Below are 19,368 nucleotides of genomic sequence, written 5' to 3' on the forward strand. Positions count from 1 at the left end.
AATATTAAGGTGACATTGAAAAGCTGTTACAATGAGCATATTATAGTGCTTCATTCTGTTTCTGTTCATCTCACTCAGTCTTTAAGTAAAAAAAAAACAACAACATATTTTTACCTTTCACAAGGTATTCAGTAAAAAAATGTTCCCACTCTCAGTAAGACAATCATTGATAATAGCAGCGATTGATAACGGATGTGACTCAAGAAGAGCTGTCAGATTACAAACTTTACAAGGAAGTATGTGGTCATTGGTCAAGTTCTACAGCTCTGTGTGGCAAACACAGGAATGAAATGTTGTTTTTTGCTTCATGAGTCTGTTTAAAGCTGAATGGCACACTGACAGCGGCAAGTTTGATATTCAGTTATTATTAAATACATCTTATACTTTAACAATCAATATATTAACTTCTAATGCTAAAGTGAGAGAACAGTGTTTAAAAAATTAAACAGTAATGTTCTGATAACCAATAAATAGTCATCCCAACTGGAGCAGGAAATTTGTTACATTGTAATTTTGATGCCATTTATTATACGTGTATAATATGTGTATGACAGGTGTATAAACATGGTTCAACCAACATGTATTAATGATCAAGGCTGATTTTGCGGAAAAAGTCATGCCATACAGCCATAGATAAAAGGAGACAAAATATTCTCCCTGCCTTGTCCTCTAGATGGCAGAATATCTCCATCCTAACAAATACCATGTCAAGTGGGCTGTTTTTGACCAACAACTGTTTGTTAAATGGTTCAGCTACATGCGTAAAACCTGCACATATACAAGGAACATGTATGACAAACCTTAGTCTGTGTCATGGTTTAAACTTAACATATTGCACAATAAGAACATACAGTATTTAAAATACTTGTGATATCCATCAAAGCATCATGGGATATAACCTTTTATCATGATAACGTGCTACTTTCCTGCAGTGTGACTTCAGGTAAAACACTGACTACTCATGCTTGAACACTCATGTTCAAGCACTGACTATTACACCACACAAGTTGTTTATGAAGACATCACTATGTTAGTCTCTCTGGTGGTGTCCTCCTGTTTCCTTGATTAATGGCTTCAGGAGTAAGAAAAAATTGCTTCGCTTGTATAAACCGGCAAGCATTGTTACAAAAAGTTGCACAGGCAGCAAACATCGGTAAAGGTCTTTAATTGTCATGCAATCATTCAAAAATACAAACTAAAGTCAGATCAAGCTTTCAGACAAGGGTATATGAGTTATTCTTTGCTGACACCTAAATATATTTTTTTAGCTGTACAAGGTGTAGGCAATGTATTCAGTCACACTCATGGCTACAGAGACCAGTATGTCCTTGAGGTTAAACTGCAGCAATTGCAACTGTCAAGCTCTGTTAAAAATTCATTGTATTGATTTGTCTGACAGCAAAGACCCTCTGGTCCCTGCTTCTAAATGCTCCTTTAGTATTTGTTCAATTTGGATCAACAGCTCATTTTCCTCAAGGGAAAAATCTCTGCATTTGACTTAAACTAATGAAAGCTGTCGTTTGTAAATGGTGACTAATTCAAAATCCAGGCCATAGTACATAAGTGTTATGTAATAAACAGAGCACAATAGTGGCATCAACTAATCCAATTATGTCCTCCGTAAAATAAAATATACAACCATCCGTGTTGAGATGTATGATGCATCATGGCAAGGATTATGTAACCACTCTCTGCGTTTAAATCTTTGAGGTATTGATATTAGACAAAGTAGGAGGACTTAATCAATATCTGTGGAGCCGCCACTCTTAAACTGTATGGTTGGCACACAGAAATGAGGAGTGGGGTTGCTTATTTATTACAGGACAAATGTCAATGCTCATCATTTAAGTGTATTATTAGCATAAAAGCAATCAATAAGCATTTAGTGAAACCTGTGTTACAATCCTAGAATATGAGCCCCTTGAATATGAGGTTGTATGTTTTTATGAAATATAATTTGACCTGGTCTACGAAACTTAAGATTTTACGTTGGTTTTGTCTGAAATGAACATCTGAAGTAATCAGTGGTGATGTTACCAGTGTTGATTCAAAAATATAAAGTTTAAAAACTACTGTTTTTTTGCCCATTATGTGAAAGACTGTATCTATGTATGTAGAATGCAGAAGTGGACATTGCCACGGGTTGTGAAAAGTGGAGCCAATATGGAAGTGCCTTCAAGCGGAATGCCCAGTAATGGCCACAAGGGGGCGATTCCAAAGGTTGCAAAAATATGAGATCGCGTTTAAGCTTGTCAAAAAATGTCTCTCCCTCTCACCTGATTCATTTCCCTACAGTACTGACAAGCAGGACATGATTTAATGGTATGGTAACTTTGACTGACAAGATGCTACCATATTGACCAGAAAACTTCTTGTTTGGTGTTCGCTTTCTTTTAAAAGTAATGGGTAAGATAAGGACAATTACCAGGTCTTAAAACTGTTAAAGGCAAAAGGTACAAGCAGGAATGTACTTTCAATTGAATGTTTTAACTAACAGCAGTCTCAATGTGTGTTCTTCACTTGTTTTTCTCCAGTGGCAATGAAGGTCAAAAAATGTTTTTCATTGATTATAATTTAAAAGAGACACAAGATATTTGATTAGTGAAGGGTTTCTAATTGGTTTAAGGTTCAGAAAGTGATCCACAATTATGCAGGAAGGTTATTCTCGTATTCTTTTCTTTTAGTTATACTAAAATATCCTCTGAGGATTCATCTTTCATTTTTGTGGAAAGTAAATTGTGTTTAAAGACCAGTTTTTATCTGTATAACATTAGCATCTCAATTCTTACTCATTGCTAACATTGCTAACACAAGTTGAACTTTTTATCCAAACATTAAAATTTGAGGCTTCAAAAACAGTAGTCAATGAACAAATAGGTGATGTCACAGTTGCTACATCTAAATGTAGCTAGTGTAGCTAAACATGCTGCATATCCTCCCGAAACCTGCCTCCTTTTAAAGGGTGATAAATAATGACTGCCAGAACAGCTCAAGTTTCATACAATAACTGGTCAATTAATACGATTTCTTCTCTTTCCTTTGCTTGAGAGCACTCATCATGGAGAGAAAAAAAAGTTAAATACGTAGCAAGGTTTTAGATTATAATTAGAGCTTATCAGTCAGTATTCTTCTCAAAAAGTCCATCAGAAATGCCAGGCTGAGGTGGAGCCTTCACTTCCCCTTCAGAGTTCTTCCATCTATGTTATCCAAATCCATACAACGTTCATATTGTTACAGTCACGGAGATCCATTCGAGATTTCTCTGCTGCCACTGCTCTCAGCTGACTGACTGGGTGGAACCATTGGAGTGTCATGGTGATTATCTTTGCTTTGCACTTGTCTGTTGTCAAGGTGACTCAATTTTCCTCGCCCCCTGTCGTGGTAAGTATCAATAACTGGCACCAGTCCATTGGCCATGTCTTGGCTACTTATTTTGGTTAGTCTGTCCTCATGGTGCTTTGTTTTAACCGGCCTCTGTCTGTCATCTTTGTGATTGTTTCTCATTGGTGCAGGTCCATTATCGTGGGCACCTGTTCTGATAGGCACTGGCACATTGTCTATGTGACTGGCTTTGACCGGCATCAGCCTGTTGCTCTGATGCTTGTTGCAGATGGGGATCTTATTGGCCTGCAGTGAGCGTGTGTAACGTGAAAACCAGTCCCTCTCAAATGCAGCCCGTAGCTGATCCACCACCGTAGAGTTTCTCTCCTCGACGCCCTCAGGCTGACTGATCACCAGGCCGACTCCTGCATTAAAGGCAAACTCATTCCCCACCCAGTCAAGGTTACCTATCAGCACACAGAGGAATATAAAATAAAGTGATCACAACACATGTTAACATTATCTTCAGATAAAACAAAAGCACACACCAACTGGCTGAATAACACATTTTTAAATATAACCCATATAATATATATGTTATAGCCGTAGAAATATGACAAATAAAGATAATTCCGCTCTACGAAGTTCCCTGTTTTAAACTTATTGGAAAGATACATTTTTACAGGACTCACTGACTATTGCTTTGTCCACTGTTTGAGTGAAAGATGAATAGAAGAGCGATACCACTTTCATATCTGTACTTCAAGTACATAGCTGGAAACTGAAGTGATTAGCTTAGCTGAGCATAAAAACTTAAAGCGATTGGAAACAGCTAGCTTAGCTTTCTCCATACTTCATGAAGTATCAGCACTTCTAAAGGTCACTAGTGCTCTGGGTGGATGACAGATGTAAACACTTTAGTTTGTCATAGCCTGCCTTTAGCTCCTTTTTATTTGACCTCCTTTTTTTTGTATTTCTGCTATTTTCTTGTTAACTTCTTTAAGAACTTCTAGGCTACATGCCAACATGTTGTCAATAGCAAATGTCGACCAATCGGAATCTTTATAAAATACGAACCTACTAAGCTACTTCATTGATTACAACATATTTTAATCCAGTGCCCATGTCTATCCAAGACATGCATATACATGTGCCACAAAAAAAGGTTCCTATCCCTACCATTTCGCAAGAGCACTACTGCTGCTATCTTTTGTGGAATTGTAGTTTTTTATTATTATTATTATTACTGTAATATTTTCTGGTACATTGTGACCTTGCTCTGTGAAAGTTTCATTACCAAATAAACTTTACTTACATAACAAAAGGTACTTCTAACATGACTGGTTGTGTAAGAGTTAATCAAATAAGAAACGTCAGAGACACTGGATGTTGTGATTAGACTGTTTGAGAAAGTAAAGCTACCTCATTTCCCCTGCTTCCAGACTTTATGCTCAGATAAGCTAGTCTATTCTTGGCTTTTGCTCTCTACTTTAAGCACACAAAAGTGTTATTGATCTTCTTGTCTCACTCTCCTAAAGAGGTAGCTGTACTTCCAAAAACCCTGAACTTTTCTTTTAGGTAAACACAGGACACATTAATAAAGACTTTTCAATGAGCTCACCTAAATAAATCGCCCGCTCTGTGACCATAAACCTGTTGTGGTTTATTCCCTGGAGGCTGCCGTCCCTCTGTACCCTGGGGCTGAAGAACTTCTACACACACACACACACACACACACACACACACACACACACACACACACAAGCAATGATTGAGTGTATCTGCATGTGGGTAAGAAATAGTACACAGTGGTCTCGTACTTACAGCTTCAAATGAACAGTTGGCCTGCTCCATGCACAAACTCCTCAGGGACCAGACGAAGTTGAAAGTAAGTGGATGCGTCTTTTCCCAGCAACTTATCAGCAGACGAACCCGGACCTTCCTCAGGATCAGAGCCTCACGGATAAGGCTGTCGATACGAGACCAGTACCTTGGCACAGACATGCATGAACATGTGGGAACACAGCCAGATAGACACAGGCACATTGATTTCAAATACTTGAACCAAAGCCACCGATCCAAGTTTTTGATGATAAATGCTGGGCAAGACATTCCAAAGAAAGAAACTCTAAACAGCATTAGGATGGTGCTAACCTGTGAGCGTTGCTGCTCAGGAGTGGCATGTAGTCAATGATTGAAATATATATGAAATTGCGAGCCTCCTGTATGACCCTGGAAATGGCTTCAAGATCACCGCTGCGATCTTTTGGGATGAAAACATCTGGGGAGCTCTGTCATCAAAAGAGGAATGATGACAATTAGGAAGTGTTGGGTTATTAAGGGATGCAAAATGTCCTGATGACAGTTTACACCTCTCTAAGGAAACACAAATGGGCAAATGGTCAGAGCATTATAGATATACACCTTCATGATGGTTAACACAGTTATCAAAATAACAACTTACTCAGCTCTCACATCTTTGTGTTTGCATAAGTGACCAGAATAATTTGATTTCATTGTCTTGTAAATAGATGTCATTCAAAAGCCTTAAAGATTCAGCTTTAGAGCTCCTGTGAGGAAACTTTTGCTTGTGTTTATTTTGGTGACCCCAGTGGACAGATCATTTTTCTGTTTTGGTCCTGTACACGTGTAAGTAGTGTTTTATCCTGCTTTTCATTAACAGTCACCATGACTCTGTGCCATGGAAAGTGTAAACAAAGGCGTTTTCTGCTGAGTGCTATTATCACTTCGTTTGACACCTATACGCTGCAGCAGCAGTTTCAGGCATTTATATTAACAATATAGAAAAAGTCAATCTTATGCTGCTAGTCTTGTTTGCTTTTGTAGCTGTTGTTCCTCGGGACACTGAATGTTCTGTATGCATTTATGTTCATCAGTTTAAAAGTTAGATATACCCCTCTTGTTAATCCTGAATATCTGTGTCTAAATAAAGCTGATACTGTATTCTCTGTCTGATTTCAAACTATTTTTCACAGCAGACATTTTGACTTATCATAGCAGCAAAAGAAGAACATTTTACAGCCAGACTAGTTTTCACACTTTTATATAGGAAAACAAATCAGTGTGTACAGACTGTATTTCTCATAGATAATAGTGCATGCTCTCAAAATGCTCTGAACCATTCACCTCCTACAATGAAGCAGTCATTTTTCTTTGCAATACCTTAGTCATGTTTTTTTGTTGCAACAAAGTCCAGTGGCACTTTGATACCTACTACCTTGGATCTGAGTCACAGGCATCCATTGACTAAATGCAATACAGTCAACCATTGAGTGTCTGTTGCACAGTAATAGTATATATGAGTATGAGGGGTTTCTTGTCATAGTTTCAATAAACCCTGACATTTTATTTCCACTTAAAGGGAAAAAAAGGGAAAGGGAAGCAAAATCCTTATCATTGGCAGGTGTTTCCTTTCAGATTCTGTAAAGTAAGAATAATGCTGTAACTGTGACTCACAGAGACGTAGGCTTGGGCTTTGGTGCTGTTGAGAGTGAGCTCTAGTGGTTCGTCCTTGTTGAAGAGGGCAAAGAGACGCTTGGACCAGAAGGAGGGGATGAAGTCTCTGTACTGGAGCCCCCAGTAGAGACTGAACACTCTGTGGAGGTCCAGAGCCAGACAGCTGCAGTTGTACACCAACACACCAAGCTCCTTCCTCTGGAGAACAAAATCTGTGTTAGACGAGCAAAATATCTTGAGACAACCAACGTTTACAGCAACATCTTTGTAACTATTGCAAAAAAAGAATAAAAAATTCATAAAAATTCATTAAAAAAAATCATCGGATTTCCTATTGAAGAAATATTAACCTGTATGTGTTTCTACTCATTATTTCATACACAAACAAAAGCATTTTCCCATGTCAGGCCAAACTGTCCACAAGTGTCATCCAATCACAGACCATCCCCCATCACCAAAGCAACAGCTGGAAATAAGAAGACACTAAAGTGGTTGTTCTCTTTGTTTCAAATCTTCTTTATTTGCTCTCTGCTGATTTTTCATTTCCAAGAGGAATTCCTCAAATGTAGGTTCCCAGCTTGTGCTTGTGTAAATTGTCTTCTTTCTCTCTTTTACTACCACATGTATTCTCTCCATACAGTGTATACAGGAGAAAATTATTTCTAATAGAGCTTAGATCCCTATTAACTGAAGTCAAATTTGACACATACTATTCTTCCCTCTATAAACAAACAGGCCATATAAAATGACTTAAAGGGATACTTCACTCATTTGCATCAAGCTTTGTATCATTAGAAACCTGGTATAGTCTTTTTGAATGGTAGTGCATCCCACCCTCATTTTCCCCTGAGATGAGAAATCTTTGTATTTCTAAGTCTGAAAAGGAGCTTCCAGTGACGCAAAATGACGATTTTTGCGTCACTGGAAGCTACAGACCTGTTGAAGCTACAGACCAATCACAGATCAGTGGATGGGAACTCACTCCCAGAATCGAAACTTAATGTCCGCCATATTGCTTGGAAGCTATGCTAACAGGCTCTATGGAGAAAGCTGATAATGGCGAAAAAAAATATAAATATAGCGAGACAGCTGCTGCCGACAGGCCGGTCTTGTGTTTTGGCTGCTGAAGTATTTCTGATTCTGAAATAGAGGACTTTAGTGGGAGTGGCATGCGGTGCTGTGCATTCTGGGATTTGGTGTCTTTCATCCACATGAGCCAAGAAGACACTTTCTGCCTTTTTTCGGCCAAGAAGGCACCAACTTCAAAATGTATTTCACATTTCTACTACATATATGACCCAATGTCAATACAGATTCATGTTTCAACAGGTGAAGTATCCCTTTAATGTGCGCCTTTTTTAAAATTCATTTAAAAAAACATTTAAATGTGTTACAAGTTTATATCAGGAGGCATTGAATGTGTGTCCTCACAAGAATGATTTACGGTGACCACCTTGAGATCCTTGTAATTCATCCTCCTAAATCAAGGCCCAGTAAAAACTCTGGGTGAGCACCAAGGATAGATGAAACTGCATAACAAAGGGCTCCGTGCTTTAATGAACCATGCAGGTAGCTCAGCTTTGAAGAGGAACATGAAAGAATGGCTACTGTCTATTTTTGGATGCCAGGTCACCTTGCATGCCCCAACAAAAGACCCCCACCCCTGTAGCCCTTTTGTCTTTGCTACTATTTTTCAGGAGTTATGATTAAAGATTTAAAATGTGTTCTCTTAATCTTTCAAAACTGTATGTAAATCCATGTAAGTCCATGAGCAGTTCTTTGTTAAAAAATAATCAGGTCTGGCATTTTATGATGATGTTTAACAGGTATGCTTATACACAGATGTGCTTGTGGCTGGTCAAAATAAAATACAACTTGAAACATGCCGTATTATCTACAATGCCATGGCTTGGCTACATGTTGCCTGGGTTTGTGAGGTGGGTTGGCTGTACTGCCAAATTCTTGAAAACGACACTGGAGAGGACTTTTGGTATTGAAATAACCATCGAATTCAAGGGCAAAAGCCCTGCTGGATGTTCCTGTTGTCAGCATGCCAATACATCAAACCAGAAAAACTTCCTACACCTGTGTCTCTGTGTTTTATGATGCTGCAACTTTTGACCAGCTTGAGCACGCGTGTGATAATCATGGGGGTTAATCCACATTTTGATAGGCAACCCATGGAAAATTGGAGCGAAAAAAGGCAGTGTTAATATATTTGGTTCATTGTAAAATTGTTAATTCTTGTAATTGTAATTGAGTTAATTCTTAATATATATTTAAAAGAATCTATTGAAATGTTTTCACAAAAATGGCACCTTTAAGGCACAAACAACTATTTTGAGTCTTTAATCAAGTTTAGGACTTATGTATAATGACGGTCTTTTAGATTGTTATTTATAAATGTATGTATGACAATTAACATACCGGTAATTTGTGTTGCATTTAAAACATACATGACATGACATATACTCCTGCCTCTTCCAAAGCCTTGTGTTTATGCGTATAAAAGTGTTGATGTGGGAAAATGTGTGCTTCTATGTGCGCTGTGATATGTATGATGGATCTTACATACCGTGGCAAAAGATCTCCAGTCCATACTGCTGCTGCCGATGTAGATATGTCTCCTGTCAACCACCCAGAAAGAGGAGAGGAGGTGGCCTTTGGTCAGTGCAGTCATGTTCACATAGTGGATATCAGCCTCTGGTAATGGTGATTAAGTGAGAGAGAAACAGAGATTTAGGGTTAAAAGGAGCAAGGGAAAAAAATGTAAGTTAGTTACATGTGAGAGAAAAAAAAAGAGATAAAGAGAGACTTGGGTAAGACAGAAACAGAATCAACAACAAAAAAAATCACCAAAACTGATGAAGGGGCAGATGGAACAATAAGGTTGACAAGCAAACAGAGAGAGTTAAGCTGCAGCGTATTTGAAAAAACAAAAAACACAGAATGTGCAACACGGTGAGAGTGAGTGCTGACTGTATTTGGCGAGTGTGTTGAGCTCAGAGGAGTTGAACACTCCGCTGGAGATCTTCAGCTGGATCCCTTTATCTTTCAGCCCCTGAAGTCTGGACAGCAGAGCTTTGCCCTGCACGAAGACACATCATAAAACCTCTGCTGTCACACAAAACCTATTCACTGTAGATTTTCTTTAATATTGTGGGACCATCAGAATTCATTCATGTGCTATATTTGTGCTGCATTCTCCAGAGATCCTGTGTGCGCAGTCAGCAGTTCTAGTTTTTGTTTTGATCAAATATCCATATCTGTGGGTGGCGGCATGATTTTCTTTATTTGTTTAGTGATGAGAGATTCATCTCATCGTATTACATCCTCGAAAGAAAAAGTTTTGTGCATGGTGAATTCTATCAAATGATTATTAAAGTTGCAGTAAAAGCTTTAGTTTAATACACAATTACTGTTAAGTATGTTTTTTTTTTCTTTTTTACCTAAACTAAAACACACAACAGTGCAAGATGTTTTTGTAACTCTTTTTCAAGCAGCTCTCTGAAGAGATAAGTACTGGTAATACCCAAATGGGAATGGGGTAAAATTGGCTTCATTTAAGATTTATTTAATGTTTTGTTTTGCAATCAGCACTTCATAAACCAAACCTGTAGGTGGCACTGTTCATAATGATTCATTTGTAGTCTCATCTAAAAAGTTTAAAGAATGACCGATTTAAATGGATACATCTGAATAGGGGTAGTCCACTGATTTTAGAAATCAAGTGCTGTTGATGTTACCAGGGTAACGTTAACAGTCCACTTAATTTGATGACAAAAACTATTTTCAAGTTTTTAAGTATGATCACATTATCTAAGACACCCACAGTATGCAATGCTAAGACAAGGGTGTAAAATATTCTGCCTCCCTCTGGATGAGGTGTCATTTTTTTGGCAGCAGAGATTCAGGCTGGAAGCCATTCGTTCTTCTCTGCCCCGAGGCTTTTGAAAGGAGTGATTACTTTGCAATCAACTGCCACAAGCAGTTGATTGCAGCGTCTAGCAGTGTGTGTGTGTGTGTGTGTGTGTGTGTGTGTGTGTGTGTGTGTGTGTGTGTGTGTGTGTTTGCTTAGCCTTGTCAGCCCTCCAGGCTACTGTGGATAACATTTGTATAAATCCTAAATAAATAGCTGACTTCAATAGTACAGAATAGTTCTTTATCCACAAGTTGTCTCATTTAGTTGACACAGAAAATTCACACAGAAAACCATCTTTTCTTGAATGTTCCTTTGAAGATATAATTAATAAAAGAAACTGTAGTTGTGTATTAAAAGCCACAGCTGGAGCTGGACGGCTTATGCAAATAATTGACATGTTGACTTTGGACTTCATTTATCTTTTACAGCTGAAGTTGCTGGTTCATTTTCGGATTACATTTCTCTCGGGAGACCATAACAAATCTTGCACTCATAACAAAATAATTTGAATACTTCTGCCTACTCTTGTTATCATGAAGAGGAGACAGATAGGCCAGTTCAGAAAAATATATGAAGAGGACACATTGAAAAGGTAGAACAGACAAAAAGTTTGAATGAACATCACAACTTCTGCAGGTGCAGTCTCTGTTGGCTTGCTCTGATTTTACCTGTCTGGCAGCAGGCTGGAAGCTGGATTCATAATCGGAGGAGTTGAGGAGCCACAGCGGGGAAACTATCTCTACAGCACGGATGGCATTGTCCAATAAGCTGAACAGACCCGTCGAGAGAGGAAGGTAGGATGTAGAATTGTCTAAGAAGGAGATGTCATCTGGGATGTTTTCAACAAGCACTGCCCTGTGCGAGGTAATGGGGGAGAGAAAAAAAGGTTTGGAATCAAAGCTGCAAAAAACACATCCCTAAGCTATGCCAAAGAGACACTATAATGACACAGAAGATATTACTGTAATTTTCACAGTCTTTCACAAAGCAATTATATATTTGCATTAGTGGCCGAATTATAATGAGCTCAGTTGAGGTAATATACCTTAAACCTTTTTTTTTGTTAATAACAACACCCTACGTCCCCATTCTGGGGATAATTAGGATAGTAAGCTTAGTGAGAGTTATTAAGATTTCCTGACCACATAGACTGAGTCAAGCATTATGAGATCTTGAACAGGTTAAACTAAAGGTCGTTTTTAAAAGCTGGCAGCAGAGTAGATTCAGTTACATCCAGTCAGCGAAAAATGTCTCATTTTGGCTGCATTCTTGTTAGTATCTCAGACACACTACTTCCTGTGGTGGAGCATTGAAATGAAATCATCAGCAGTCTAGGTTATTAAAATGTATATGAAGCAGGCAGCATACATATATAGAGAACCAATCTATTGCATGTCTTGTTGCATTCACCATGCTCCTCAGATGGTTCAATTTCCCCGAAGTGAGAGAAAAAAATTGTGCAAAGAATATGGCTTACATTTTATTGCCTGTAGAGTTAAAACCAAAAGTTGATGGCTGTTTCCACTATTTGTGATTTTGTTTATTTTCTCATTTTGTCCAAGACTTGTTACTAGAAATGAATATTTCATTAAAGCACCAAAAATAAATCACTTTACCTGTATTGCAGTAAGGGTTCATCTTTCAAATAACTTCTAGGTTAATTTATAGTTTCATTCCAACCTCATATAACAAATTACACAAACACAAATATTCAAATGCAAAGCATGAATAAATAAAAGGTTTCTGACACCATCTCAACATTTACTTTCATTTCTACCATGTTTCTCTGTGAAATGTGACAAGTCAAGTGTTAACATTAAGGCAGGCTTTGCTGTTTCTACTCAAGGGGGGTGGTTCAAGTCAGGAACTCAGTTTCCTGAATATTACAAAACCACAGGGATGCAGGATCATCATTCAGATGATTGCAGGAAGGAACAACATAATAACTGTCAAACTACTTAATGTTCTTACATCAATTAACTCTCAGTCTCAGTCAGTACATAGAAATACCTGACTGCTTTAGATTGCAGAGCAGTCACATACAGACTGAGAGCTTATTGATGTAAGAAAATGTATTGCATCACAATGTTTTGTATAAATACCCATATAAATATCCATCTGCTCATTCTGCTAAGGTGTAATGCCAATTTATCTGGCTAAACTTGATCCTGAGCTCACGATCATAAATCTCACGTTCTGTTTTTACCCTCAGCATGATGCCTGAAAATGACAGGGGGCGTAAGCACTAGAGTCAACAGATTGAATTAGCCTAGATCTGCAGCCACACAGAACAAGGCTATTACCAAGCTCCAGTGCTCACAACACTCTCTCTCTGCATATAGCTTCAACACTGATTCCTGTCAACTGGATTTTAAGACAGAATATAAAGTGGATGGAGGGTCTTCAGTGAGATTTAATATCCGCAGCACCTCTGAGTTTGATTAAGTCTTTTGATAAAATATGATCCAGGATAATGCAGAACAAATTCTGTACGAGGATTTATTAAATTCTAAACAAGGGGATGACATTTATAATAAACGTTACAATTATCAGACGAGCATGGACTTAATGTTGCTTTCAAATCAATCAATTAATACATCAAATTCTACTTATTTATGCCAAATTCAAACAAAAAAATGTGCGTGATGACATTTTAAGAATACCTCATATCTACCATACTCTTTCTGAGTGACATACGTAGTATCAAAGTCAATGATATTTGTAGAAACATATAGGCATACTGATAGGCAATATTCTGAGACGAGGGAGCATAAGCTCCATGGATGGGGAAAGATAAGAGGAGGAGACAGGATCTTGGGATATCAAGTCTCCTGGCAGTCTTAGCCTATAGCAGCTGGTCCAAGCCATAGCCAGCCCTTACGATAAACATTATCAAAACAGAAAGCATTAAGCCTACTACTAAAAGGATGGAGGGCGTCTACCTCCTGGTCCCTGACTGGTTAGGTGATTTCAAAGAAATGGGGCCTGATAACCAAAGGCTCTATGTCCAGTATTACTTTTATAGACTTAAATCACCACAAGAAAGCCTGCATTCTGCATATGCACTGTTTAGGATGACAGGGCACTATGAGCTCTTTAAGAAATGGTGGTGCGTTACCATGAAGAGCTTTGTAGGTGAGAAGCTGTTCTAGACATTGCAGAGTGTCAGTGTGGAGATATACACGGGAGAAATATGATCTGTTTTCCTATTTCATGTCCACTGATGTGCAGCAACATTCTCAAACAGCTTAAGATTCTCCAGAGACTGTTTTGAGCCGTCTGATAAAAGGGAATTGCCATACACCATTATGTATTATGTTTTTCTTTTCGGAAGTATGGATGTATAACACAGTGCAGTCTGTGACTGGCAGACTCCCTGGGGTGGGCTCTGTGATAACAAACAGATCTAGCCCTCGTACCAATCAGAGCACATGGTGAGCGTTAAGTGTGACAGCTCAGGGTCTTGCGAGCGCACAGCTCAAGGGCACAGCGGTACAGGTGATAATGTAGTGGCTTCACATATAGAGAGACCCGTTGTCAGCTCACAGCTTGAAAGTGTATTCCTGGCCGGAGTAAAGCAAAGTCAGGTTTTGGAAAGTGGCCAAGGGTCAGGCTCTAGGACATTAGACTCTCTGTGATCACAACATACCGATTTCTTGAAGGAAATGACAATCAATAAGTCCAGTTAAGAAGATATTGGTATAACCATGTAAAAGTTAAGCTCTTATGTAACCGCTTATCTTGATGGATATTCTTGTTGTTGTACATTTTAGAGCTTTTGGGGTGAACATAAAGTAAGGTGAAAAAAAGTTTTTGTAACACAGCACAAAGCACATCTCTTGAGTTGTGATGAGATTGTTAAGAAGATTAACTTTGACATCACACAGCGTGAAGTCCCCTTTGTTCTGAAAAGTCAGGAAAAACTAGGACAGCTACAACAAACACCTGACAATGAGGAGGAACGAGGATGGATGGAAAACAGAAAGAAGAGGAGGAGAGGTAATCTTATTGTGAGAGAAATCCTCTCAGTCAACTCCTAATGGCTGGGAGTGATGATGAATGGAGATAGTGAGCAGATCAAACAGCCAGACAGGCTTTTGTATTAAAAGTGGAAAGTGGTCATTTTTGTCTGCAAGGGATACATTGATTTATGCAGCCTGTGGACTCAAATGCTGGATCCCCCCGATTGAAACACATTTGTACACTTATTGGCGTGTTACAGCCCCAGCAGCTGATACCCAAATTGTGTAAACTTCACAGTCTGTGCATATATAACTGCAAGACAGAATGTGTGTGTGTTAATGTTAAATCCAAAGCTGGGGAAAGTTTTTAGGTTAAATAAAAACTGAACATAACAAGAACATTAGTTATGTTAGTTGCCAATTGATGCCTGCTATTTCTTGAACAACAATATCAATTTAGCTAAGGCTTATACATCTAAATAAACTAAAGATTCTTATCATAGAAATATTAATTTGACATATTTAATTTTTTTAGAATGACTGAAGGGTTTGTATCATTGCAAGCCTGACTGCATGTGTAGGACAACATACATTACCTTAACAGTGTCTGGTCGTGGAGTTACTTGTCGATCAGTAATGATGAAATCCAATTAGTTCCATCCAAAGATTATTTATAGCGCACATTTAAATTGAAAGAGTTCCAAATGCTTTAAGTTAGCTTCGTGAGCTGACAGAAAGCTGCTTCAATATGATATTTTCCTCAAGATACTAATGTTAGCTACAGCTGGCAAGATAATGCTTGCTAGCAGAAGTTTTATGACGTACTGTATCATATTTTACCCAAGCCAGTGCTGCAGATGCTTTACTTAGCAACCCTCTCCCTAGCAACATTTTCTAGCTCCTCGTTGGGGATTACGAGGCCAGATCCTTTCGATACAAAGGAGCAGCGACTCTATTCTGTACACCCTCTGGATGTCTGAGCTCTATATCTCTAAAGCCTGACCTCAGCCAGTCTTCTGACGAAATTCCTTTCGTCCACATCTGTGATCATATTCTTTGGTCTGTTGGTCAACGACCAAAAGCTCACACGTTTCAACCACAGTTGAGGGTTGGAATTGATTGATTGGTAAATTGAAAGCCTTCACTGCCTGGTACAACGTCTGCATTACTGCCGATGCTGCAAAAATCAGTCAGTCGTCACAATCCATTTTACCCTCGTGAAGACTTAAGTTCCTTCACTTACTCAAATGCAAAAGGCCCCGATGCATGCTGGAGGTCCTAGCCAGAAGAAGCCAACATAAACCGCATCATCTGCAAAAAGCAGAGATTAAATTCTGAGGTCATAAAACCAAAAACCTGAGGGCTGTGCCTTGAGATCTTGTCCATGAACAAAACAGAACAGGTGACAGGATACAACCATGGTGGAGGCCAACATGCACTGGTAACATGTCTGACAATGTGCAGACATGTTACGCAGCTCCCACTTTAGTCATGCAGGGACGTGCCAGCTTGTAGTAATGGCCTCTGCACCTCGTATTTCTGCAGTACCACCAACATGACCTATCGAGTGATGCCATCACAGGGCTTCTCCAAATCACCAAGCCTGTAGCCTGGAAGAGCATACTCTCATAATCCCCCAGAAGTCCTGTGAAGGCAAAAAGCTGGTCCACTGTCCCAAGTAGGTTCGAAGTTAGGCCAGAGTCTCCTTTCCAGCAACCTGGAATAAACTTTTATAGGAGGCTGAGAAGTGTGATACACTGATAACTGGCCCCCTTTTTAAAAAAAAATGGGAACCACAAACCCAGACCTTGCATTAAAGGCACTGTCCTGGAGCTCCGGAGTCAGCAAAGACAGTTTGTTTTTTCAAAAATCTTTAGCCCTTGCTACAAACACCTACCCCCCATGACTCCTGTGATTCCAATTCCAAGGCACAAGTAGTGCCTCCACTCTCTTAAACAATGCAATTACATACAGATGCCTGTGATACTGTGTGCCTGCTGTAGCACACTTAGAGTAAAAGCCCAATGAGCCAGAGACAGCTCTTGACATCTGATATAAATTATCCACCCTCTCTTGAGCTGCCCTGGGCTCCTGGTGCACAGCAGTGTGGACATTAATATGGGGATCACAGGAGCTGCTACTGCTCTGCTTCCTGCATTTTAAAGAGAAATGCTAAGTCAAATGTTTCATCATGTACATCCTAAACAATGTTGTAAAACAATCCTAAACAATGGTGAACACACACATTGTGTAAATTTAAGTCTTTATCTGCATTTACTTAGCTGATTATCCATCAAGACTCATGTCCTTTGTGTTCTATAACATTTTAAATGATGGGCATTAGGTCGACTAATCAGCCTCATGGTTTGCTTGACCTGTGAAGCTGACTATACAGTAGGCCATACAGATGAACTTGGGCGGCTGTGGCTCAGTTGGTAGAGTCACCGCCTCTCAACCAGAAGGTCGAGGGCTTGATCCCCAGCTGAGCAACATGACCGATGTGTCCTTGGGCAAGACACTTAACCCTGCATTGCTCCCACTGCTTCAGTGGCAGTGAATGAATGGATTAGTTACTCTCTGATGTACGTCGCTTTGGATAAAAGCATCTGCTAAGTGAATTGTAGAAACTTGTGGTTGAAATACTAGAGGCTAAGTCCCTATGACACAAATTCTTAGCCACCTTTAAAAGAGTCATATCTATTTGGTTCAGTGTCCTATTTTTTGCGGCGTTTTCAGTTTTCTTCAGTAATAAAAATACAATTCTTCTTGTTTTATGGCTTCAAATTGTATGCATGGTGTCTTCAAGTTCATTTTGCACTAGCTCTTTTGTTTCCTAATGAACAACAAAAATAAGCCAATAAGATGAGTCATTGTTAAATATGGTCAACAACTTACTTCAACACCAACTTAACTAGCTAGTGTAGTGGGAGCAGTCGTTCTTGTCTGTGTTTTTCATTGTTGGCCTTGAATGCAGCCTCTTGAATGTAGGTCAGAGCTCCTCCCCTGGTCCATCCCCTTAATTAGTTGAAACCCAATATAGGGAGTGCGTTCGAATTCTTCCTCCTATCTCCTTTCACTATCCACTTTACCTTAACCCCGGGGAAAACGTCATGAGGTTAAGAAAAGATGTTAGGAGAATTCATAAAGGACTTAGGGAAAGGCGATCTCGTTCCTCTGACAATCCGACCACATTTCCACTAGGCGACGTAATTAAATGCGACTGGCCGGCGGAGGTTAACTACAATGTACCGAAAATGGACTACTAATAGCACATCTAAAAAACTTTCCTCTGTGCCTTCTTGCCGGTGAAATAATCCTAATTACCACAAGGTTGGGATTGAAATAAAAGCAATATAAAATACCAGGCTGCAAGTAACAAAAGTGAAACCATCACCTTCCTGTCCGCTCAGAAATCAACATCAAAATAAATATGATTGTATGAAATTAATTGTTACATGAAAGCCAGATATAGCCTACACATAATATTTTAAGCATACAAATGTACAACTACACAAAGCATTCTTAAGTGAATGAAATATGTTGAATAAAACATCATCTGTGTCACTTTACGATCATCGTTAATGTTCGTGAATGGTCGGATGCGCGAGTCGCTTTAAATGTTGCGGCCGCAAGAAATTGTGGGGCGTCATATCTCATCTCCTTTCGTAAAGGATGGTCCAGTGTATCCTCTGCTAAAGGAGGTTATAAAGAAAGCACTGACCCACCTTTCCTTAACTTTTAAAGAATTCGAATGGCTCTTATCATGGCCGCCACTTAAATGCTTCCGGGGTTAAGGTGAAGTGGATAGTGAAAGGAGATAGGAGGGACAATTCGAACGCACCCAAAGCCCCTGTGGCAACATGGCTGCCTTTTTTGTCTTGTCTGCCCGTTGGTTGCTACATGTTCCTTTCTCTGACGTAGGCTATGCATGATTGGTTCGAGTTTGTTTTAAGTAATTTTCCATTTACTTAAAGTAGCCTAACAAGTTGAATTTGTCTTAAAACAGCCCCCTGTCTGTGTGTCTGCCTCGTGGGTACTGCCCCTCCGGGTAGCCTAATCTCCAGAGTTTTTCAGGAGATTTTCGTGTGTGTGAAAAGGGTTCATTACTCTTACAAGGATGACAGCTACCCAGCCTTCAGGTAAGTCAATCGACAGGGAGACATACACTACAAGTACAAGAGATAAAATTGGTTTCTTAAAATATCTCAACTCTAGCAAAAGGGTAGCTTGAGATGTATTTACTGGGATTAATGTTTGTTATCAATGTTAAGGGTTAACATTTTAGATTAAGGTAAACAAAACCAACACATTATTAGTGCATTATATAATGTATAAGTTCTGGCATAAATTTAGGTCACAATGACAAATAGAGGATAGCTGAAGTATATTACAATTACTACTATTATTACACTTGCTAATGTAAATCTTTTTATTTCCTCTTTAACATGGAGAGTACTATTTTTAGAGTTTCAAATGATCTAGCCTTCATTTAAATGCCTGTACAGCTTTGCATGTCAACTTAAGAGCAGTGGTATAACACCAAACTGGATAATGCTTTATAAAAGATAAATTTAGAGTACAACTTTGGTATTTAAAGACACTGGACTAACAGTCATAAACAACAACACATGGGTCATGTTTAAGTAACTTTGTAACAATAATGTGTCTGTTTGCATCTGTTTGAGT

General features: G+C 39.0%; 1 protein-coding gene across 2 annotated transcripts in view; it reads right to left on the reverse strand.

Moving 5' to 3' along the window:
• Nucleotides 1-2,817: 2,817 nt before the first annotated feature.
• Nucleotides 2,818-19,368, reverse strand: part of LOC109997363 (inactive phospholipase D5) — a 57,629-nt gene continuing 41,078 nt past the window's right edge. For both annotated transcript variants that reach the window (XM_065959718.1, XM_020651829.3), the window contains exons 3-10: nt 11,389-11,575; nt 9,778-9,886; nt 9,374-9,501; nt 6,799-6,996; nt 5,476-5,612; nt 5,146-5,311; nt 4,943-5,033; nt 2,818-3,788 (exon numbers count right to left, since the gene is read on the reverse strand). In XM_065959718.1, the coding sequence (XP_065815790.1) occupies nt 3,238-3,788; nt 4,943-5,033; nt 5,146-5,311; nt 5,476-5,612; nt 6,799-6,996; nt 9,374-9,501; nt 9,778-9,886; nt 11,389-11,575 (1,567 nt within the window). In that variant the 3' untranslated portion in view covers nt 2,818-3,237. The remainder of the gene's footprint in view (nt 3,789-4,942; nt 5,034-5,145; nt 5,312-5,475; nt 5,613-6,798; nt 6,997-9,373; nt 9,502-9,777; nt 9,887-11,388; nt 11,576-19,368) is intronic.

This window comes from Labrus bergylta, chromosome 10 (genome assembly GCF_963930695.1).
Source record: "Labrus bergylta chromosome 10, fLabBer1.1, whole genome shotgun sequence".
Classification (NCBI taxonomy): Eukaryota; Metazoa; Chordata; class Actinopteri; order Labriformes; family Labridae; genus Labrus; species Labrus bergylta.